A 23672-nucleotide genomic window follows, 5' to 3' on the forward strand; every position below is an offset into this window, starting at 1 on the left:
CTGGCCTAAGGCAAGTTATCTTGAAGTCTTAAAGAAATATACGGTAGTTTGTCAATTGTATCATTTCAGACTATAAATACCAATGCTGTGTAGAAAATACTTTATGAGTCCAGCATATTTTAAGAACTGCCAAAACATGAATCAAGAGTTAATGAATGGATGCAGAATTATCGTATTGTCTATATAGATTCAATGGGAACAACAGATCAATTAAATTCGAATTCTCTCTACATTTGCGCTCGGTGATTTTTGTGATTGTTCTGTTCGTGTTTCCCTCCCAGGGGAGACGGATGTTCAATGGACTTTCCAAGTTCTTTATTTTTCTGCTGCAAGGCTTATGCACTTACAGTAACTGACCGCCAGGGTGCGTTCTGCCGATGAGTGGGTAGCAGTCGGCAGCGAGAGAGAGGAGAGAGGAGAGAGGAGGAGAGAGAACTACTGTAGCAGGCATGAGAGCGAGCAGTTAGAGAGCCGAGAGTGGAGATCGTGTCAACGTCAGTGCGAGGAAAAAGCGCTGTGAATTTCGACTGAACGGGACGCGATGACAGACGCGTAACAGATCTCAACGCGTGCCTTTCATTCACTTTGGCCGCTAAGACACCGTAGGGGTGGGTGGGTGGGGGGGGGAAGATTGCCGATAGAGAAATAGAAAAGGCAGGAGGGAGAGGAAGAAAGAGAGAGAGAGTAAATAAAAGAACTAACCAGGCGCATCCACACAGACTGCTGCTCAAGAATGCGCAGAATTCCAGCGGAGACGGATCCGGCCAGCCAAGAGACCGCAGCTCACGGGCTGCCGCTGTAACGCGGATTCTAGCGCAGAAAAAAAAGTCCAGCGGAGATTCAGAGACAGAAACGGAAACAAGGAGGGGGTCGACCTGAAGTTCTGAATCGGCACAGCGGGGCTGGGGGCTGGGGGGGTTTAAACGTCTGTCCTGCTCCTTCTGCCTGGTCACAACCGCACAAACTTTATCAATGGCTCTGATCATGGAACCTGTTAGCAAGTGGACGCCGAGTCAAGTCGTGGACTGGATGAAAGGTAACGTGGTTCGTTTTGTTCTGCAAAATCTAAAAAGGCTGAGTATTGATTTGGTGAGAAATGAGCCTGAGAAATTGTGTCTTTTTTTATTGCTATACAACACAAGCTGGATTATGGAAGTAACGTCACCGTGTACTAGCGGGGGAAACGCAATTATAGACTGAATTATCGGCGCTCACATTTTTTTAATTTAAATTTGCGATAGGGTTCATATTACTCATCTGTATAAGCCTATAGAGTAGATGGGGGCAGGTTTCTGCGTTTTATTTTACTGCTGGGCTGTATTTCACCCGCTTAATCAAGTAACAGGTGATCTGAAATGATTCCAGCAGATGGGATATTATAACAGTTGGGTGTTTGTAAAACACATCTGAAATGAGAAATAAACGTACGCTTTTAACTATCGTTCTGTAATTATCTATCCCACGCAGGCAAACTAGCCGGTTGTCTAGCTAAAAATGGTATCGATACTCAAAGCTTACGACATACTGCCAGTGTTTTGATACCTTTTATTAATTAATAGAAATGTGTCACTACATTACGTCTGTTCAACATGTCTCCTAGCAGCATGTGCAGGTACTGTACGGCAAAGCGTGCTGGAAATTTCAGGTTAAAACACGGTTAAGAAAGGGTGTTCGGGGGGTATCGGCTTCCGTGAAGCGCTGGGAGACGCGGGCGATATAGTCAGGGTGACAAATGGGTTATAAAACACTCTGAATCCTTCGTCATTCTCTCGAGAGGACGTGGGATAGGATTCGCTGTGAGCCTCTGTGGGGGGGTTTAGCAGGTGGGAGGCAGCTGTTCAAAAAATCATTTCGTCGGTTTCTTTGAGTTGAAACGAAGAGTACAAAGTTCGGTGGGTGAAGAACTACATGGCGACACGGTGCACTGTATACAGAGACACATCTGTTGGTGGTGTCCGGTACCGGTCCGGTACCGGCAGCCGAGCAGGGGCTGGGGATGCGGTATTATCCGCCGGTCACAACGCGGAGAGCGCAGTGCGCGAGCGGTCCGGCCCGCTGGCTCCTGGGGCGAGACGCCGAGTCCCCCCGCCCCCCCCACACACACCACACACCCCCCAACCCCCGAACTGCCGCGCGCCGAGGTCGGACGGGCTGCCCCGGACCCCGAGCCCGAGCGCAGTGCCCGCTGGTCTCCTGTCCAGCAGGCTGCGGAGAGCTGGGCGAGCGGCGGGTTTGCAGCGGATTGGGCCACAGGCCACCTCCTGTTTAACTCGCGCGTCTGTCGGAATCGGTCGTGCTACTGTCGCGGCATACGGCCACTAATCGTTATTATTGAGCTAGACCATTAGCAGGCTTGTAAGTCACATCACGCTCCCTTGTTGCAGTGTAGGAGAAACTATCACATATCACCTTTTGTGTGTGTGGTGTGGTGTGGGTGTGTGTGGAGGAGGGGGTGCTTACACGCCGTTATCAAAATCAATAAAAAAAACGATAACGTTTTAATGTTGTTTAGTTTTTATTTGCACTAAGATGGCTGACTTGTCGAGCGTTTTCAACAAAAATGACAGCCTGACCGCTTTTAGTAATTAATGCTTATTGGCTCGCGCCCGTGGCCCAGCTGGTGAGTGGACTGGTCTCTAGCCTGGCCCCAGAGAGCCCCAAGCCAGTAACTCTCACTGGGCACTCCAAGCCCCCCCTGTTATTTAAAGATTAAACTCATTGATCAATCATGCAAGTAGTGTTTCACCGGTCCTTGAGGGCCGGAGGATATTCTTAGTTTTGATCTGTAAGAAAAAAAAAACCCAAATGACCTAATTGAACACATGGCCAGTTTGAGTTTCCAGAGTTCAGGTGTTTGGGCCCTTTGAAAGCTGGTGGTTTAACACCTGCTGGAGTGGAGCTCTCCGGGACCAGGGCAGGTTACCCCTGCTGTACAGTCAGGATTGCTTTCTGCCCACCTGTGTTTCTCACGCGTACTTCCAGGTTATTCCGACTTGATTTAGTCCGGAGGTCCCCAGTTCCTGTTGGCTTCACTGCACTAAAGCACTTCATTAAAACACGTCCCCGACTGATTCAACAGGTGGCCTGGTTAGGATGTTTGCAAGTTCTTTTTTTTTTCTGGTTGAAGGTTAGTTATGGCTCCCACAGGTTTGGGAACTGAAAACGACAGGGCAAATTAAACCCGGGGATTGGGTCTGATAAGGGTTCAATCGCTTAATTGAGAGCTCAGGTGGAACACAAGCCAGCAGCTGTGAAGGTACCCAGGACAAGGACTGAGAACTCTGCCTTGCACCTGAGCCCTTAATCGGCTGATTGAACGAATGGTTTGCTTAATTGGACACTTTCAAGCCTCTCCCTGTTCTCACGAAGCTGCCGATTCCCAGAGATTCATAAAACCGGCTGGACGGGACTGGAGTCCTGGAAGACTGTGGTTGGACCCCTGCTGGCGGGAAATTGAAGTCAGGTCTCCCAAAAAGTGCAGCGGGGGTAGTTCGCGTCGGTTTCCGGAAACAAAACGGGCGGGGCGGATTTTCTTTTTAAGTGCCGTTTCAGTTGCTGTCCGTCTCGGCCTGTATGGGTGGAGCGGTGGCACTGCGGCCGGAAGGCGGAAGGTTGCCGGTTCGAATCCCGCGGTCGGCAGAGGACTCCTACTCTGCTGGGCCCCTGAGCAAGGTCCTGAACCCCCACTGCTCCAGGGGCGCCGTATAAATGGCTGACCCTGCGCTCTGACCCCCAGCTTCTCTCCCTGTCTGTGTATCTCATGGGGAGCAAGCAGGAGTTTGTGACAAGATGAATTCCTAATACAAGAAATTGTATATGGCCAATAAGGTGATCTTATCTCTTATCTCTAATATTTCCTGACACCAGTCAAGTCTGATATGCAGGCCAAGGGGGCGGCTGGTGCTCTGTGTCTTCAGCTAAAAGCAGGACCCGTGTGTTGCTGCGCTGGAGCACAGGCCCAGGACCGCCACAGGAATGCCCAGTTGGCATAGACTTTCAATTAGCACATGAGCGGCCTCAGGAGGCTCTGGCTGTGTCTCGGGTTGCCCCAGCTGCACCCTGTTCTGGACATCTGCCACGGTGCAGGGAGGTTCCCAGTCCTCAGGGAGGGAAGCCCGAGGCTTTGTGTTGATGTCTCTGGATGCAGGCAGGGTGGGAGTCGTGGCCTGTCTCTGGGGTGATGGGCTTCAGTGTGGGAGAAGAAGGGGGTCCCTAATGCATCGCCACTTCCCTGCTGGACAGGCATGTGACTGGCGATGCAAGTGACCTTCTGTACAGCGGTTCTCAGCTGCGTGCCCGCCCCTGCAATCGAGGGTGTTTTAACCCAGCCCGAAGGCCGCGGATAGAGTCTAGACGCTGGTGTCGGCTTATCCCGGGTGTTGACAGAACCTCAGCATGACCCTTGTGCCCCTTGTCATGTGCAGCTGGGCTTCCGTGTTCCCCGAGGGGAACAACAGGCCCTGCCCGACCCACCGGTTTGACGAGTCTGGCGATCGGAAGAGCACGGACACAAAGGGTTCCCTGGAAACATTAGCTCTGCGCCCTTTGTTATCCTGTGGGAAGGGGCTGGTAGGAGATGCAATTCATTTAAAGTGCTTTGTTAATAACTGATTGCTTGATGTTCTTGCTGATTTTTTTTGCTTTACTGATGCTTTTTTTTAAGTGTTCTTGTTGCTTTCTCCCATCTGCTGCTGTCAGGGATCTGAAACCCGATATTTGCATCCGTGAGCTGGCAGTGACGGTGGTACGCTGAGTGTTCAGATGGGTCTGAGTTCCCTGCTGAGAGAATGCTCCACAGTCCAGTTGCTTTGGAGGAGGGAGGAGTGATTTAAAAGAGAGTGACGCAGAGGCGAAATTGTTCAGGATCCGTGCTGCTTTTTTTCCATGACTTTTTTTTCAACGTGATGTTCTGTATGTTTAATTCTAGCCAATGGGGGCTTGGGTAATTGTGGTTAAAAATGTCAGCATGACACGCAGGAGAAGAGCCCCTCTCCGGCCCCTGCGATAGTTTAGACACAAATCTGGAGTTTCAGGAGGATGTCCAAACTGTGAATGACAGCGATGGTAGGATCAGCAGAAACACTGCAGTGGAGTTTTCAAAGCTATCCCAGTGGCAGATGGAAAATGATGTTTCTAGATTAGTTGCCCTGCCCACGCAGGGTGCCGTGAGATTTGAGGAAACTTTTTCGTGGCCTTAAGAAGTTTGCAAACCGAGCAGACAGACTGTTAAGTAATGGCAAAGGTCAATATCTTACATTTAAGAGCCTTACAAAAGCATCCACCTTGTTCAGGCTGTGAGATCTGGGGAGAGCTGTCTGAGGCCTGCATGTCTAATGAGTCTCTGTGCACAGTCTCTGAGACTTGTGTAACTGCAAACTCTTTTCTGAGTCTGTCTGCGCAGCTGCTCGGTGCTGAAGAGGAGGCAGTGGGAGGCAATAACAGTCCTGCCCACAGATCAACTTTCATGTTTTGCTGTCAGTTTTTATCGTTATTGGCAGTGTTATTGATGTCCGTGTATGTGGGAATTTAGCATCTAGCTTCTTGCTCCAGGGTATTTTGATACGTTTCAGGTTGTAGTGCACGTTCTTGTACAATTTGATCTGGTGGAAGAGTAAATCAGATACACTAAAAATTGTTTTTCCCTAGCTGTTTATAAAAATTAACCCACAATAAGGCAGTAAGTATGAAATATCCAAAACGTGGGGCTGGCTTCCCCAAGCTCCTTTACCTTTTAAAACTTGAAATGGGTCAAACCTGCTATGTAATGAGAATTCATGTCAATTTACGAGAGAAGAATATTACATTTTTTTGTAAAAGCAGATGTGCAAAGTCTAATTGTTCCTAAGTCTAATGAAATCCCAAAGCTTTGCTTCTGTAATGAACACAGCCAGTGGAAACGGACAGCTTGATTATCATTATTATTATCCTGTGCCCTCATGAGGTCTCGAGCACTTCACCAGGAAATTGGTTGTGGAGAGGAATTGCAGAAGAGCAGGGGGCAGTGGATCCCACATGCTTTTAGAGAAGCTCTTCGGAGATGCATTTTCTGCGGGCGCCCTGAGACTCCTTACTGCCCCTCTGCTTGGCCAGCAGTAAAAATAAGCAGGACAGAATGTGTGCAATACGGCCCAGAGCACGGAATGGACCCCCCCAGAAAAATCCAGCGGTGTTTGGTACCTTGGTTTTCCACGTCCGCAGTGCCTGAGGCAGACGCTTACCTGAATAAAAGGCTGGTATTTACAGTACAACAAGGCACGTGGGGGTTGTGGGAAGACTGGGCAGTTCCAGTATGTTTGGAGGTCCAGGTGATTATGGCACAGCACTGCGCAGAGAGGATCCGAATCGGGAAGGAAGCCCGAGTTCTGGAACCGTGGAATCAGTTCTATCCAGGAGCTCTGGGTTAGGCCTTCAACATGGAGAACGTGTGGCTGATGCTGTAATCGATCTTAGACTGAGTGGAGACAGTGAAGCCAAGACAGGCACACTATTATTATTATTATTATTATTATTATTATTATTTCAGCATGATTTACAATTGAACATTAAGCCAATTCATGCTAAATGAAATCACAGTCTCGGGGCTCTGGGCTGTGGGGCTGTGGAACATCCAGCCACGTTGCTGAAGCCGATACCCCGGCTTCTTGCAAGAAACAGCTGGATGAGGTCCTGGCCTCACCTATCCAGTAACTACAGTACCATGCAGGCTAGATGGGCCAAATAGCTCCTCTCACCTGTGACCATTCTTATCTTCGGCCAATTGGCAGTGAAATCAAAGTCTTGTGAATCCTCCCCTATTTCCATCTATACTGTACCTTCCTTCTGCTTTTCTCCCTCCTCTTCTTCTTTGGCCTTAATTATAGTGCAATTTATTTCTCGCTGTTATTAATGATGCCTTGTTTAACATCTCCTCTCTGTCGCTCTGTTGCCGTTTGTTTTTGAGGCTCTTGACTGGAAGCCCATCAGTCTTGTTTACAGTCTTGTTTAAAGACGGCCGTAAATCTTCCTGCTGGCTCCGCGTTTCGATTCTCCATGAGCTCAGCCATTCTGAATTTCTGTGTACTTGTTGAACTGGAAATTTCATCTGTTAATAAGGCCAAAGTCAATAGATTTTACTCCACCTCTGATTTTCAGATCATTTGGTTTATGAGCGGCTGAGCCTATTGGTCCTAATTACTCCGCTCGTCTCGCGAAACGTTTTCCGTTCCAGAAAAAATAAATCTGCCAGCGGTCTGTGTAGGGCGGTATTCCATGACTTTGTCTCTGTGGTTTAATGGAACTGGTTTAATGCAGCATTGTATCGTGACCAACTTCATGCGCTGGAAAAATGTCCAAGAGAATTCCCCAATGAGACTGCATGAAGAAGCCGTGTTTTTGGAGTAAGACTGTGTCCATTCTCCGAACTCTTCTGCTGCTTGTCTGGGAGGACTGTGTGTTGGCCCTTGGTCTGGTTGTTGAAATCCTTGCTGCAGGTGATCAGCCAACCCAGAGAGCCTGGGGTTTCCATTGGAAAAGACTGGCTATCCGGGAACTAAGCTCAGAAAGAACGAGCCAGTCTAAAATCTAAAAGCCAATAAAATCTTTCAGGCAGGTTTATTAAGATAATGCAGCAGATGTGATATAGTTGTTCTGTCGTCTGTTTGTATAATGAGATTTGTTTCTGACTCGTGCTTTCCTCCCTACCAAGAGCGGCGGGACTCCTCCTTTTAGGATCTGGTGTGTGGGAAAAAGGGCTGGGCACCTGATTGCCGCCTGTGAAGTGCATGGAAAATGAATTTACCTTCGAGACAGCACAGCTTTTCCTTGCCTGCTGGCTCACCATGGCCTTGAATTTAGCAGGTTGTTAAAAACACGTCTTTGCCCAAGAGCTGAGTGTTAATGGAACTGGAAATTTATTCTCTGTACCGTCCTGACTTGCTGAAATCTTGCTCATTTAGAACATTGATTAAAATTCATGGGAATTTTACAGAAACGGCTGTTTGTGAAGCTCTAAATGCATAGAACTATTAATGAACATCACAGCTGTCACTGATACAAGGAGCAGCTCAGGAGAAGCTGGGGAGTGTTTCCTGTACAGTGCCTAGGAGTGCATTCAGACCGGGCTGGTATGTGACCATGCCAAGGTTTCTCAGTATGTGGGTGGAAGACCTGTTGCTTTATATTGTGATTACTCTGCGCAACTCAGTCGTATTTTGAAGAGAGGCAAGGGAAGGTCCTTCTATTAAGCCTTTTAAGTGTTTTTCCAAATTGTAATTTATAGTTACAGGTTGGCATGGAAGCTTGGGTCCTAGGCCTGATTCCCTTCTGGGGAGCATTCTGTGTGAGGTTTGTGTGTTCCCCCCTGCCCGCGTGGGTGTTTATTGGGGACCCCAGTTTCCTCACACGGTCCCAGCACAAGCATGTCTAGGTGAATTGGCATCTCTGAACTGTTCACCGTGTGTGTGCACCTAAGAATGGCCTAATGTTCCACCCACGCCTGTTGCCTGCTGTGTTAGACTCTGGCTCACTGCTGCGCTGTATGGTACTGTATGTATTCAAGATGGATGGATTGAGGCATGCAGTAGTGTCTCACAGTAATGGGATTCTTCTTAAAACCCATTTTTGAAGACATTGCTTCCAAGCAGTCTTTCCTGATAACTTACTGCCCATAAATGCTAAAATCCTGTAGGTGTTAGTCATAACTGGGTAGTCTGGAACCTTAATGGCCTGTCTGCTATCTAGTCCTATTGGTCGGATTTCTGACTGGTCTTGTTTTCTCATTTTCCTGGTCCTTATTTTCCCCTTCTTGTTTCTTCTCCCCTTCTCCTCCTCCTCTCGCACAGGTGAGAGATGAGCACATTATCTGGCCGTTTAGCCCGGCTTGTCAGCAGCAGTTAGGGGAATATTGATGAGCGTCTTGCCTCAACAGGCCATTAAACCGCATCTCTGGAGGACAGGTGGCAGAGACAGCATGAGAAGGCTGTGATGAAGGGCTGAAGTGTTTGTGCCACCGGTCTGTCACCTTTAGAGAGATCACCTTTATGCATCTTTTAAAATAACGAGCCTCCTCCATTTTCTGAAAAGGAGATGCCCTCAGCTGAGACTTCAGCTTGAGGATTTTCAGCAAGGTGCTGTTGTTTATCATCATCTGCATTACGGGTCTTACCCCTCACCCGCACCCCTGCACCCCAGTGCAGCACAACTGTTCATTTGACAAACTTGCAGAGCTGCAAATATGCAGAGCTTCAGTTTAGGATTCTCAATTCTGGATAATCAGATTCAGCAGCCATTGGCATAGCTCCAAGAGTTTTTGTGTTGAAATTGAAAATAAGCGTGTTGGGGGAAAAAAAAATATGTACCTTAAGAATCCCTTCATACAAAAAGTTGTAGTTGTTCTGGTTAATAACATGTAAAGCAGAGCCAGGGAGGTTTACCGCTGATTGCATACATCTTGTTAAAAGTGTTTATCGTTCCCTGATAAATTTTCATAATCACTCAGAAGCTCCATTATTATCTCATCTATCAGCTTATAGCTCAGCAGCGCATTTCAAGATAGGGTTTCTAGTCTAATGAGGTGACCTTGCTTTACTCCACTTCTCTTGCAGTGCTGAGTTTCCTTTCCTGCACAGCTTGCAGCGCTGGCATCCCTGGCTTTGTAATGCTCAGTCTCCGGTTTCTTCACATTTAATCAAAAGCTGCCAGGCTCTGGGGATTCTGACAGGGGTTCCAGACGAACACAGCTACTGTAGGTGTCTGTCTGAATGTCCCCTGGTCTTCATTACTGCACTGACTCGGGGGTTTGTTCGTGCTCATTGTGGGAGGTGTGCTGTCTCCGTTTGTGAAAGCTCTAGAGCTGAGCAAGGATCCTAGGGGGCAACTCATGAGGTGTGGGGGCTGTTCCCAGCTCTGGGCTTCTGTGGGAGGAAAGGGAGGCTTTGGCAAGTGGTGGTGCAAAGTGCTGTAGAGTACCAGCCTTTCCTTGGACCCCAGAGGAATAGAGGAAAAAAGCAGGAGAAAATAGTAATGCAGTATCACAAAATAGAAATTCAATATCACAGACAAGTAGCTTGCAAATTAATTAGTAGTTAACCCCCCTTGACTTCAGAATCAGAATCCACTTTATTGTCCACTTAACAACAACAATAAAACCAGTGTATACACAGCGTGTATAAAACACAGAGTATATACTGTAAAACATCCAGTAGACTCTACAGATGTATACAATTAATGTTGAATACCGTACATAACAATATAACAGTGCACTTTGTGATTGCACGCTCTTTGAATGTCGCCAAAACCTCACAGGCTGCCCCTTGTGAGATATGTGTACATGTCCATGGCACTGGTTAGCTGTGCCACACTGTAAGAGCAAGAAGCTGTCAGTGGCTGCTAACCTTGACTATAGAGGCTGAGGAAGTCAGGAAATGTTCCAACATGCAGCGATACAGCAAGAAGTAACTACTATTCCTATCCATAACAGCAAGATATTATATATTCATATAGAAAACTTAGATAGTCATAATCTATCAGAATAGAAACAATGACCAAAGAATTGTCATTGTAGGTATTTTACATAGTTAGCTGTCTCCCCCTCATGTATGCCTTTTTTAAATTGGATATAAAAACCTGCGTGCCACACATTCAGATTTCCCTTCTCAAACTGGAAATAGAAAACATGTTTCTGCCAGCAGCTGATGCTGGGAATAAACAGCTTGTTTTAAACCTCGCCTCGCAGAGTGGTGTGCGGTCTCTTCTGCGGCTCACGCCCCCTGATCAGGAAGCTGAGGGTAGCTGGAAAGATGTGGTGACCACAGAGAGGGCGGGGTGCAGGGCGTGGGGCACCCCTTTCCAGAAATGCAGCTGTCTCTGACTCCCAGGGACCCTTGTGAAAGAGTACACACGCTGGGGAAAAAAACCTTCACATAACATGCAGCGATCCCGAGCTTGAATGTTTTGTGAAAGTTAGTCAGCCCAGCCCTCAGTTACACATACTGTATATTCAATGCTGCTCTGTGTCCAGGTCCCATGGAAATATAGGTCCTATTGCCTGTTGGAGACAGTGGTCCTGTAACTTCCTTTTTCACAATGCATCCTGTTGGATCTTATGTGGAAGGAAAATATTCCTCCCCAGACTGAGCCCAGAGTTCAGATGTCCAGCACATGTCTTCAGAAAGAGATCTGATTGTCTCTTCTGTAGAACAGAATATCATAATTCTCCTCATCTCACACATTTCTTTAGATTGTTTTTTTATTTAGTGAGAGAAAAATGTAAAATTGATTTAATCTACAGGAAAAGCTTGTTTGGACTTTGAGAGCATTGCTTTTAATGCAGTTTGTAGCTGAGTGTCATGCGATTCAGCGATGTCTTTGAAGCCCAAACTCTGGCTTCATGCAAGATCCGCACGTCCTAATGGGTGAGATCCTCACGTCAGTGACCTGCTGACTACCAAATGAGCTACTGCAGATGGGCCAGATGGCATCCTCTTGCTTGTACTCATTCCTGTGTTCTTCTGGGCCTTTTTTCTGTTGCGAAGAGAAACAGCTTGTTGTGTGGACCTCTGTTATCTCTATGACGACTTGAGGATCAGGATGCAAAACACTGAAGTTTTCTTTTTCAGCTCACGATGCACGAACCTGGGTTGTTTTGTGACTTTCTTTCCTCTGCAGACGGTTGTCTCCCAGCGCAGGGAGTGGGTTTTGTCTGTGTGTCCTGGTCAAGGGGCTTTTGTAGCTGCTCTGTGCTCTCGCCCCTGACCCCTCCCTGCAGGTCACGGGGGAGAGGGGCGTCTCTGTTCCTGGGGTGCGCACTCCTGCAGGACAGGTGAACCCTCATGCAGACGAGGATACAGGAGTGTGGAGTCAGCGGGATCTGTCTCCACGACACTGGCCAAGCATGCTTGACCGCACAGCACACGTCCAGGAGAATACCAGCCCTGACAGAACTGTGGAAGTGCACTTTTCAGCCACCCAGAGCCCCAGTCCTCCAGCTGTTAAAGGTTACACCTCCGAGTGGAAATTATTCCCTGAGAGGCTGCCAGGGGTAGAAAATAATCCAACAGCGACACACAAAAAACAGTATTCCCTGTTGACTTTCCTTCTTCGGGGCCGTGGGGTTTGGGCGTGTTCATTTTGAAATCTGACACAGGTCTCATGTAGCCTTTATTTTTTTTATGTGAATCACAATTTCCAACCTTTCCATTACTGGAATATGGTCTTAAAAAATGTGCCCCAGAAATGCATTGGACACGTGCAGCTGTCATTTAAAATTGCCCGTGCCTGCTCAGTTATTCTGCTCACATGTGGGAATGCTTGCAATGTCGAGATTTATCCAGTCAAGTGAAGGCTGCCAGCAGAATGTGCCTGCTCTGTAATAAGGAGGCTTATGATTTGTGGAGTTGTCACATAAGAATCATTGTTAAACTCCATGTATATATAGTACATGTCATACACTTATACTGTAAATACTTACTGTATATTACTATAAATGAATAGTCAGCTGCTTCACTGAGGATTTCAGAAACTCGAGAAAATCTACCAAACATGACAGCTACTGTTTGACACAGTATGTTAAATCGGGAGGGTTGGTATTGCTTCCACAATACATTAGGTTATTTTTGTGATTCTTTTCCAGTTAAGCAAGTTCCTCATCTTACATGTGAATAATAACTGTGGTTATTAAGGCATCCTGACACCACAGTGAACCTGACTCCCATTCAGGGTAATGGTCCTGATTTGTGCCCTGTATTTCTGAGACCCTGGTACAGTATCTACCTACCTTTGCACAGGAATGACGGATGCACAGATATGTGCGTGACTGGTCCTGGGAGTTGTTGGAGCTGTGCCTGGAGAAGTGCGATGGTCCTGCCGGAGTGGGCTTGTTTGCAGAAGAGGCGGGCAGTGGCGGGCAGCTTCCGGTTTCAGTCTTGCCAGCCTGGGGCGTGAGTGCTACTCCTGTAATCGCAGAGATGAGTTCTCCTCCCTCCTGACCAGACTCGGGGCCGGCTAATTTAATCTGGCCTGCCTATCCCCCCTGGTTATCATGAATTGTGGGATAAAACGATGTCTTCTACCCTTTCATCCTTAGTTCAATGTGGTGGTCAGCCTGTTGCACAGAACGCTGAGCAGTGTGCATATTGTAGCTGTTCCCGAGTGTCATAAGGACAGGCAGCCGGAGAGGAAACAGTTGGTGATGCTGGAATAGGGAACAGGAAGGCCTCATATTCCAGGGAAATATTCCAGAGCTTCAGCAACAGGTGGTAGAGGCGATTGGTTTGGGTCATCCTTCTGTCCTGAGATTCAGCTGATCCCGAACTCTCGAACCCTGAGCAGAGCTCTTACCCTTGAGCAAGAGAGGAGAAGGAATGGGATGCAGGGGCAAGGGTGGTGAAATACAACATTTTACTTGGCTGAATGGATTGTTGAACCACCCTGTGTTTCTCTTTCTTCTTGCTTTTTGGCATCCGTACAGGAAAGATTTAAAGTGCTTTGCAGCGATATTGACAGACCTAATAATCGCTCTAATTATTTCTTTATGTTTATGCCATGGTAGCTCTGTTTTACATTAGAGTCAGACAAACATGCCATGGGAGTGTTTGTTTCAGTGATTTAACGTTCTAAACAAGACAGCCTTTATTGGAAGCTGGTATTAGCTTCAGCCATTAAATTCGATGCTGGCTCAGTCGAGGCTCCTCTCAGAGGTTGGTCCCACGCCTGGGTTGGATGTCATATGGTATCTGCTGAGGCCAAAACACAAAGTGGTTTTTCTCTTTGTATTTCAAGTATTTCATACTTGTCTTCGGGGCATTCCACAAAGTGTCTGTGTACATATCTTACTTCTGAGTAGTTAATGGTAGGGTTTATATGACATTTGTCAGGGTGGGGAAAATGTGACGACTTCAAGTATTCCAGTCATGAATCTCCATGTGCTGGGGATTAGGGCACTGGTCCTGTTCAGATAAACTTTTCTCCTGCTGTCCATAAATTACCACGTATTAAGGTACTAACGGTGCATTCAGAGCCATTTTTTTTCAGCCAGTAGTGCTCTTACACTCTTCAGGAAATGCACAGGAGATCTGTTAACCGTTATCTCTCCTGGCCCCAGCCTGCCAGGAGTTTTTATAGTCTTCTCTGTGCTCCCCCCATCATAATCACCAAGGACGAGGAACACGTTCTTCAGCCTGTTGCAGGGCTGAAACAACATGTTCTGCTTTTGTTGTGTTTGTGCCTGTCTGAAATGACTCAGTTAAAGGGGCTGTTTTTTATATAACAATAGAGCTTGACCTCAAATTCAACCATGGGCAGGCTTGAGTATTCCAACATTATCTGCCACACAGTTTCAGTTGAAGGCAGTGGAAATATCTGTGGGTCTCTTTGGTGGCATTTGTCATGCCAAAAGATGCAAAATATTTTTGGAGCACTAGCATTTGAATTCAATGTCCTTTTTTTGTGCTGATTTACTTCAATCACAATACAGTGATTTGATTTTCCTAACGAAGGAAGGGATTGGCTAAAACGAAATCCAAAATGCAATAATATGTCAAATGAAATCATTTTAATATTTAAATAAAATGATGGATTCATTTAAATTCTAAATGTTCTTCAACAAGCACTATTTGTCTGGGGAATGTCATGAAAAAATTGCCCCTTGGTTAGAACTTTTAATGCACTACATCTGTGTCTCCGTTACACTGTAATCAGTGTCAATAATTGCAGATGTCCCCGTTATATAAGCAAATGGAATTCAGAGTGGTCTGCACTTAACCAGAGACCTTGGTGTTGCGCATTTCCTGTGTAGGTCTCTTGGTTTTCTGTATAGCAGGTCCACAGGCCCACACCCCTCAGGGGAGAGAGAGATATTTCATGATACAGCTGCAGCTCCTCTCTTACAATACTAAAGGATCATGACGATGTAGCTGAAAAGATAGTGTAAGGAATCCCTAATGAAGAGATATGTGGATCCTGTGCAGACGCAGGAGCAGGTGGATGACAAGGCAGGCGAACAATCCGGTACGTAAGGCGAGTTCATGGTCCAAAGGAGAAAGGCGATTCAGAATCCAGGAAGTACAATTGAAACAAACAATCCTAAACAAGAGGCGAGGTCGTGGTCGAAAGGAGGAAAATTGGTCGAAATCCGGGAGTACACTGCAAACAATCTGAGACGAGAGGCGAGGTCTGAAGTCGAAAGGCAAAAGGGAAGTCCAAAATCCAGAGTAATACGAGGTACAGTAATTCGCCAGGTAGAGCTCTCCACGAGCAGCACGAAGCGGGTTCGAATGGCTTAAACACTGCAGCCTGCCGCATGGTAGGGCGTCTGGTGCCGAGTTCACACGTGCGGCGGCGCTTGTAATCATCACCCCGCTGCTGGCGCCGACAAGCCCTCTTGGGGGGCTGGTCTGGGCAGGCTGCCGGTTGTGACAGGTAGAAACTCCCCGTCGTAACTTCCAGCCTTGAATCCTCAGACGTGTCCCGTCCTTCCCATCATGGCAAGCCCCTCCCATTTCCACTTTCCCCACTCATTCAGAGGACTTTGTTCATACTGTATCTGTAAGGGTTTCGAATAGGTCAGGTTGCTTGAGTGTTTGAGTTGAGTCAAGCCACTGCATTGCTTTTTCAGACCTTGCCTTGTACAGGAGATGTCTACACAAGCTGAAAACACAGAAGAGCTCAGCTCCAGGAGACCGGGCTGCACATCTGTGTGGTGCTGTGCTGTATGTCCTCAATTGAAAGGGGTTGGCAGGGGGGCTGCTCCGTGACAACAGCGGGGGCACGTCTTGCCCCTCTCTGCTCAGCGCCCCGACCCCCCTGCGCACCCTGTTTGTCCGTGTGTCCACTGCTCTCTCGGACAGCCAGCTCCCTGACCAGCAGCTGATCAGACGCAAGGCCGCTGCTGGCCGGCGTGGGCGTCTGGCTGGCTTTCTACGATTTGTATTCTGTTGCAAGTAGGAGTGTACGCCGTGAGTCACGGCTGAGTCATAGATCTGAAACCCGAGAGTCAATTCACCTCTCAAAATGTTAATTTGAAAATTCAAGCGCTGCCTGTAGCTGATTCTTTTCCTTTTTGCAAAGTCCTTGATGCAGGATTAGTTTGTGCTGTGGGCTTGCCTTACTGACGGTGTACAGTATGTGTTATTTCTTGCTCTGTGCTGGACAGAACAGGACCAGATGCACTGCAGGATTGCGAATGTTTTAGGAACTGGGGGCCTGAATAAGTGCAATGACATGTATGATTTGCCTTGCAGGAGCAATTTGTCTTTTTGTGTTTGTGCCCATGAGGTTGCTCAGACAGCGTGATGGGACGTTCTGAAGTTGCCGGGGGGCCAGTTTTGTGAAGCCCAAACTGCGAACAGGAATCAGGTGATTTGAGCACTGACCAGGAGCCTCTCGCCTGGTGAAGCTGACTCCTCACCTGTCCTGCCTGTTCTTGCCTCCACCTCTGTGTCAGGGTGGCTGATGCAGCGGCTGCTGGCATCTCAGCCTGTGTTTGCTCCTTTCCAGTTGTGCTCATGGCTTCAATGAAAGAACCTCCTGTCAGCCCTTGACGGCAGATGTGATTCACCAGCAGTGGGAAGACATTTAGTTGGAGTTTCTCATTTTCCTCATATATTGGTAACAGTAGACGGCACACACACCATTGAAACCTCCTCTGGCCCTGTCTGTGCATGTGTATAGACTTTCGGAAACATGGTGTAGGCATTTGAACATGCACGTGTTGGGGGATCCAAACTGAATCATGTCAAGCGCTGTAGTCAAGTCTTACATCTTAGTATGCAACTCTTTAAGTCTCACAAACAGCTGTATGTTGAGGGGTATCTGGAAGGTCCGCCTCCTTATCAGAAAAGCTGCTGGTGCCAGACTCTGGTCCGGGAGACGGACCTCAGACTGGGACACTCTGGTTTCTGGCCGACAGCACGCAGGCTGGAGCTCGTCACAGGCTGTACATGCCAGGCTACCCTCAAGTCACCAGCTGCTGTTTATTGGGAAAAATATTATAATGCTTATAGAGGCCACAACAGATTTTTACATTAGTATGTTACAGCTTGCATCATTAGCATATTTTCTTAGTACGTAGGACACTGTTTATTTTGCAAATTTTTGCAACCCAGTTACAAATTGGGGTATGTTTGTGCTGTGACAGGCCGTAGTACATCTGGGCTTCAGCGTGGTTTGGATGCGTTTGAAATCTCAGTGGCAAATTCGTGTTTTGGCTGTCAGGGAAGAATACGCATTTTTGTGTTTCCAATTGACTCCTCTGAACAGAAACAGATGTACCGGTATAATAGGAGCTTCTAATAAAGGAGGATTAATAAGACAAATACGGTGCTTCAAGGGCATGGCTCTGAGTGGGCATAAGAATTTCAGACTTAAGAAAACCATCAGAAGATAAAATCGTCTTTATGTAACAGATTCTGAATTCCCTCTCTCCTGTGAAAGCTGAATGCCGGGTTTGTTTTGGAGTTTTTTATAACTGTTATTAGTATAATTCTGGCAGTAGCATTTCAGCCTTGTGGCCTGGTCCCCTCAGGTCTCAGAAGCTGAAAGAAGGCTGGGCCTGGTCAGTCCAGGAATGGGAGGCACTGCGGTGTCGGCAAACAGGTGGCTGACATGATTTTCCAGGTTCAGACCCCTGTAGGGTGACTGGGGCAAAGTGCTGTAGGAGGTTTCACAGGGGGGTGCTTTAGACTGAGTCCTGAGTACTTAGTCATTAACAGTCCTGTGGCAGCTTTTGTAACAGCTGGGAGGTGAACCCTGGCGTCCTGGAGAAATTCTCCGTGCTCTGCTGTGTAGTGGTGTTGCTGTAATTCAGGTGGGGATGATGTCCTGGACCTGCAGGCAGGAGGTAAACGGGCTAGTAACTGTCTTATCTGGACCAATTGAACGGCTTCTCCCAGATCTTCAGGTAATACTGCTTTAAAGAGACCTAAAAATCCGCCAGACCAGGACTGGTAGGAGACCCATTTAGTCCGCAATATTTCAGTTACATTGTATCAAGGGGCACATTTGTGCCGACTGTAAATCTTCTTACTAGGGATGCCTCCAGTTAGCTTCATGGACACACTATTGGATATATTCAGCGCCAAAGAGCTTCCTTTCTACAGATCCCTTGATTGCTTTTTTCATTTCTCCATTACACTGAAGTGCCAGATGTATGTCTGACTGCAGAGCTGGAAAAAGCATGCTTTAATTCACAGGTACTGTAAGCAGCACTCATATCCCTTAAGATGACAGGGAATAACCACGAGCGAGCGAGGAGTAATTAAAAGTTTAGTATGTCACTCTTGTAAGAGATCTACATTTGAGTGCTTTTTGTGTTGAGGCCCTGGCTCCACACAACGGGCAATGGAGTCTTTCCCCAAGAAGCTCCATGTCTGAACAACCCAATTATTCAGAGACTCTGTGGACATTTTCGAAAACCTAGTGAAAAGGCCTGTCTTTCTTCTAAAGCTGTTAATGTGGGATTTAGTTTTGCTCTTGGTTTCCTCTCTCTTTCTTCTTATGTGTGTTCTGCGAGTGCTGTTGTACAAAATGGCATTTTTTAAAAAGCACTTACAGGTGACGTTTTCGTTATTATCAATCACCATTGTACGCAGTATAGGGAATGAAAACCTACCAAACTGCTCTTCAATGTCAAATTCCTGGACTAGAAGTGCTTTCACTTCACTTTGTGCTTTGTACACAAAGTGCCTTAGACAGTATTAACGTGAATGATCTACAATGAAATCAGATCCCCTGCTCTCCTGCGAGCTGATTTCATGGACGCGGCAGTAATGGGATCTTATAATGCACAGACACCGGTCCCGTGTCGTAGGGCTCGCCCCCAGTTCACAAATGCAGAAGACGACCTTGTAGTTCAAAGTCAAACAGGTTTTTAAACATATGACCCGCGTTGAGCTGCACAAGCCTTCTCCATTGGCCTGGCGGGCGTTTAGCCGATCCTTTGCAAGCCTGTTTTCACCTGCAGCACAATCCTCACTGCAGGAGGGCAGCCTGCTGCTTGGATGTACAGTGTCATGCATCCTCTCTTTTTGTCGGCGAATCGGTGCTTTACCCCCTCAGCTGATTGGGAGGTACTGAACCCCGGCGCGTCTGGTGACGGCGTTGTTAATGCCCGGGGCCGCGGGGATGAGGGGCTGCTCTCAGAGGGCCCGGCGGTGTCCCTCTCCACTCCCCCGCTCGCTCTGCAGGAGAAGAGCTCTGCAGGCTCCTTGCTGGCCTCTATCTTTCATCTGCTTGCCAGGTACAGAAGTGCTGCATGTAATGTGATCCAAATGGCCTTTTGATGAGCACGATCGTGGTTTATTAGGATGGATTGCTGGGCCAGCCTATGGGTAAGCCGCTGCACTGCCTACTGTATGTGAGTCACGCCTAAGATGAGCAATGAAGCACCGGAGTCTCCTGCAGACTCTTTTTTTTATGGCGAAACCCTTTCCATCTTTAAATAAATCCCAAAAGGTGATTAATATTTGAATTAACTTTTAGCTTTTAATTTCTGTGCCCTCAAAATGTCCTATGAGCGGATGCGAAGAGAAAGTGATTGTGCTCGCAGCGTGCTCACTTGCAAATGAGACGCAACCTTTTCGGCACCCAGAGTTTAAAAGAGCTCGCATTGAGCAAGCAGGACCGTGTAAGGACAAGTCATTGAAGCTGGAGGGATGCGATGATAGAACAAGATGATGGTCTTCTCCATTCCTCTTCCTGTCTGATAAAACAGGTTTTCAATCCTTTTCATGAGGATTAAAATCATGGAGAGAAATGGTTTGAAGTTTCCAACTCGAGTCATTAAATTACCAGTATATTTCTGAGCTACTGTATGAGGAGTCCCAGGCCGGATCGCACACAGCTCCTGTGGGCGTTTCTCCTTGTTTCCTCTCCTCACAGATTTAAGATGCAGTGAGGAGCTGGCTTCCTCAGGGGCTGAGGCTGTTGCTCTCTGACGGCCCGGCCCGACTTGACCAGGGGCAGAGGAGAATGAGCATTTCAAAGAAGGTTAATCAGTCATTCCATTTGAGGATGTCTAGACCTCAGTAAAAAACCATGAAACAAGACTAGACTATTGAAAAATTAAAAAATGTAACTTTTTACCTACAGTATAAACCTTTCTTTACATATATATAAATCTTTCTTTAGCTGTGACATATTACTTGGGGCAGGGTTGTATGACAATGGAATGGCCACTAGATCCCACCACTATAAGTGTGATTGTCTGGATTTTGGGAATTTTCACAATTTTCACTTGTGTTCTGTCTGCATATAAAGTTGTCTCATTGTAGCTGTAGTGGGAGCCTGTGCAGTAGACCTGGTACTGTATGTAGACTTTGTAGCTACTCTGAGTGAACTGAAACTAGAATGTTTTCTACTGTCTAGTTTTGATCCTGTAAATAAAGCCAGGAAAAGTCTTGGATCATTAACATTGATGCAGACTAAACGAATGTGGTACCAGAAGCTGTGATCTTCCACAGAGCAAATCAAATGCAAAACTCTCCCCATCACTTTAATAACTATTCAGAGAGGCAGGAAGTGACAAAGATCAGAAAGAATCTCTACGTGATAAAAGAAAAGGCTCCATTCAGCTCTTAGCTTCTCTGGGCAGTACATGTAATCCCACTATTGTGTGGTTCTCTGGGAGGTCCCAGGACACAAAAGGCCGGGGTGTGGAGCAGAGAAAGGAGGCAGGGGGATTAGACTCTGTAGAGAATGCACAGTGCATACACAGGTATGCAGTTGTTCTCGGAGGCTTCTCCCTGCGGAAGACTGGTTCTGATGCTCACAGAGACAGGAGAGACCTGGGATGGGTGGCTGTGATGCTTGGGTGTGCTGTGTGGGATTCCTGAAGCTGGAGCAGGGAGCCGCGTCAGTGTTTGTCTGCAGAGGGACAAGGAAAGGCTAATTCTGTGCTGAGAAGAAGAAGAAACGTGCTCAGCGTTTGTTCAGGGCTGAGGGAGAGAGAGGAAGGTAGCAGGGATGTGACACTCAGGAGAAGAGTGGACAGAGTGAGAGAGAGTGTCCATTCGAGTGGAAAACTTGGGGGTGAGTCTTAGAGGACGGAGTACCTGGGCTGCACATCTGGGAAGGACTCTCTCCCTGTGTGTCTTCGAGTAGGAGTCACTGGGGCAGAGAGCTGTGAGAAACCTGTGGGAGCTTCTGATTTGGACAGAGGTTCCTTCACAGATCTCTGCAAGAAGCACCAGAAGACCATTCCAAGTCTCCGAAGCTTCACGAAAGCCTTCCCCATGAGTTTCGTGGGGAAAACCTGACTCGCTTTCGTGCTGTCTAGAAAAGTTTCAACAGTGCAGCTGGGACATGGACTGAATTACATTCTACATGCGGACATCCGTTTTCCCCATTTCTTTGTGTAATACATTCATGCACGGGGGTTGCACTGCTGTACATACTGTATAAACTGGTATAAAGTATAAACTAAAATTGCAAACATGAGACTGAAATGCAGAAGCTCTTGCTTGATAGTCTGTATTGCTGCAGGACAGAACTGTTCTTAAAACTAGTGTTGCTTTGACGGATCTATAGCATTTGTGTTATTTTCTTACCTGGCACCCCTTTGCTAATGACATGCTCCTCCTCCTGTCGATTTCTCCTGGTGAATGAGAACGATTCCCAGTCAGTGGCTCAGCTTGGCAGGAGCTGGTGCGGGTTACTGCAGCGTCAGGGAGTCTCCCCTCGGGCTGGGACGCCAACGTTTAGCTCGGGTGCCTCACTTGGGTCTGCAGCTGCAGTGTCTGCATTCGGCTTGAACCCCGAATCCTAAGGACCATTACAAACAAGAGGAGGCTCTCTGGCCCATCTAGTGGGCTTGGTAGCTGGTAGCTAATGGATCCCAGGACCTCGGCCGGCTGTTTCACAATCACAACTGGGTAGGGGCTTCTTTACTCTCATAGCCCTTAAAAGAAGTGCCTCCTGTTCTCGGGGGTTGAATACACTTCCACTTAGTTTCCACTCCAGTGTCCCCCGAATTGTGTTTCGTCAGAATCCTCTGTCAATGACTCCAGAGCCCAGACTCTCTCAGCAATGCTCTCTGCAGTAACGTAGGCATGCTTTTATACCTGATTAACACAAGCGAAGCTGAGTATCTCTGTGGACAACTCATTGCACATCAAGAGGCCAGGTGTGCTCGTGGAGTCTTGACCTCATGCTGACCCTTTCCTTTCCGAGCCCTTTCAGAAACGCAGGGGCTGGCGATCAGAAATGGGCCAATGGCAGATCTCTGATTCAGAATTGCCGGCTGTGATTCTGACTGTTTGTAACAGCGCATAATACCAAACCATTTACATTAATTTCAACTGGTTTATAATAAATTATTGAATCTAACAAAATAATATGCCTTTCAAATTTCATCATTCCCTTCAATCCCTTAATTCACATTCACTTGAGGCTTAACAAGCTATAAATAATTACAAGCAGGCATTAATAATAAATTTTTGGTATTAATCTAATGTACTCTTTGCTTGCAAAGCAGCAAAGGAAAATATTGCTCTTCCCCAGCAGTCCTTTCTTTCTCCAATATTTGAATCCTTTTGTGGTTGTGTAATTCAGCTTAAGAATTGCGAGTCGTTCTCATACAGTAGCTCATCAAAGACTGCTCTTCCTTTGAGCTGAAATAATACAGGGGTTCAAAACCGAGTATTGATCAGAGCCGCTAATACAAGCTTTGAAAGGGTCGTGGAAAGAAAGCGGTCTGTTCTGTATTCAGTGTGCGGGGAAGGCGATGCACTTATCGCGGGTTCTTAGGATGTGGAAGTTTTTCCTCTCCAGACCCGGAGCCAGACTCTGCCAGCAGGGTATTTGCGTTCGTATTTGTTATCGTGGGTATTTGGCAGAATCGGCGTACAGTAGATGCGTGGAGTGATTTAGGAGGATTACGAGATCTGTGAGTGACGGGGCGAACAGGAGCGAAGGGCTGAGTGTAGAAGTGGAACGGGCCCCGATAAGACCTCTCTGTTGTCGGCTGTGCTCCGACTGAACCGCGCACACAAACGCCGCTTTGTGCGGACCTCTGTTCCGGGAAGCAGGGCGGCTCCGGGGTCGGGCTGCACACTGTGTCCATTCACCCTGCAGGCTGCGGCCGGAGAGGGTCCTGCCCCAGTGACCGGATTGCGCCCCGTGTGGAAAACCGCTGGCGGGAGTTTCCTTTCCTTTCTCCCTAACTTTCCCAGTCCGTCCGCTTGGGTCCCTTCCGCCGTTGGCCGCCCCTTAAGGTCACGGGCAGTTCAAGTGGTGTCGGCGCTGCTCTGCGCTCCCAAATCCCCGTGGGGGTGGAGGGGTATTCCCTGGAATCCTCTCTCATCCAGACACTCTTAGTTAAGGAAGAAGTCGCCTCATTTGTTCTTATTTCATTTTTTCTTATGTTATTTCAAGTTAGCCTGCAGAATGTCCTCAAGCTATTTCCTAAGTGAAGCGGTTAATTAATTTGCTTTTTTTTTTTTGCTTGTACAATATATGTATCGCGGGCGGCCGCCTGAACTGAATGCCTAGCTCCTCTGGAGCTCTTAAGTTTTAATTGCCGAATTCATGAGTGAGAGAACTGCATTACCTCCGTGCTTGTCCAGCAGGGAAGGGCTTCAGTATCTGTTGACCTCTATTTCCTGGTGGTCAAAGGCATTGAGAGACATAATCGCCCCTGTGTGTTTGCCCGAATTGCAATGCTTACCCCATCCAAGACACAGGTAAGCAGCACTCATATCCCT

The 23672-nt window shown here is 47.3% G+C and overlaps 1 protein-coding gene across 4 annotated transcripts in view; it reads left to right on the forward strand.

Moving 5' to 3' along the window:
* Nucleotides 1-635: 635 nt before the first annotated feature.
* The window catches only part of cnksr2a (connector enhancer of kinase suppressor of Ras 2a), a 112657-nt gene continuing 89620 nt past the window's right edge, over nt 636-23672 (forward strand). For all 4 annotated transcript variants that reach the window (XM_015341501.2, XM_069189904.1, XM_015341502.2 and 1 more), the window contains exon 1: nt 636-1036. In XM_015341501.2, the coding sequence (XP_015196987.2) occupies nt 973-1036 (64 nt within the window). In that variant the 5' untranslated portion in view covers nt 636-972. The remainder of the gene's footprint in view (nt 1037-23672) is intronic.

This window comes from Lepisosteus oculatus, chromosome 5, assembly GCF_040954835.1.
Source record: "Lepisosteus oculatus isolate fLepOcu1 chromosome 5, fLepOcu1.hap2, whole genome shotgun sequence".
NCBI lineage: Eukaryota > Metazoa > Chordata > Actinopteri > Semionotiformes > Lepisosteidae > Lepisosteus > Lepisosteus oculatus.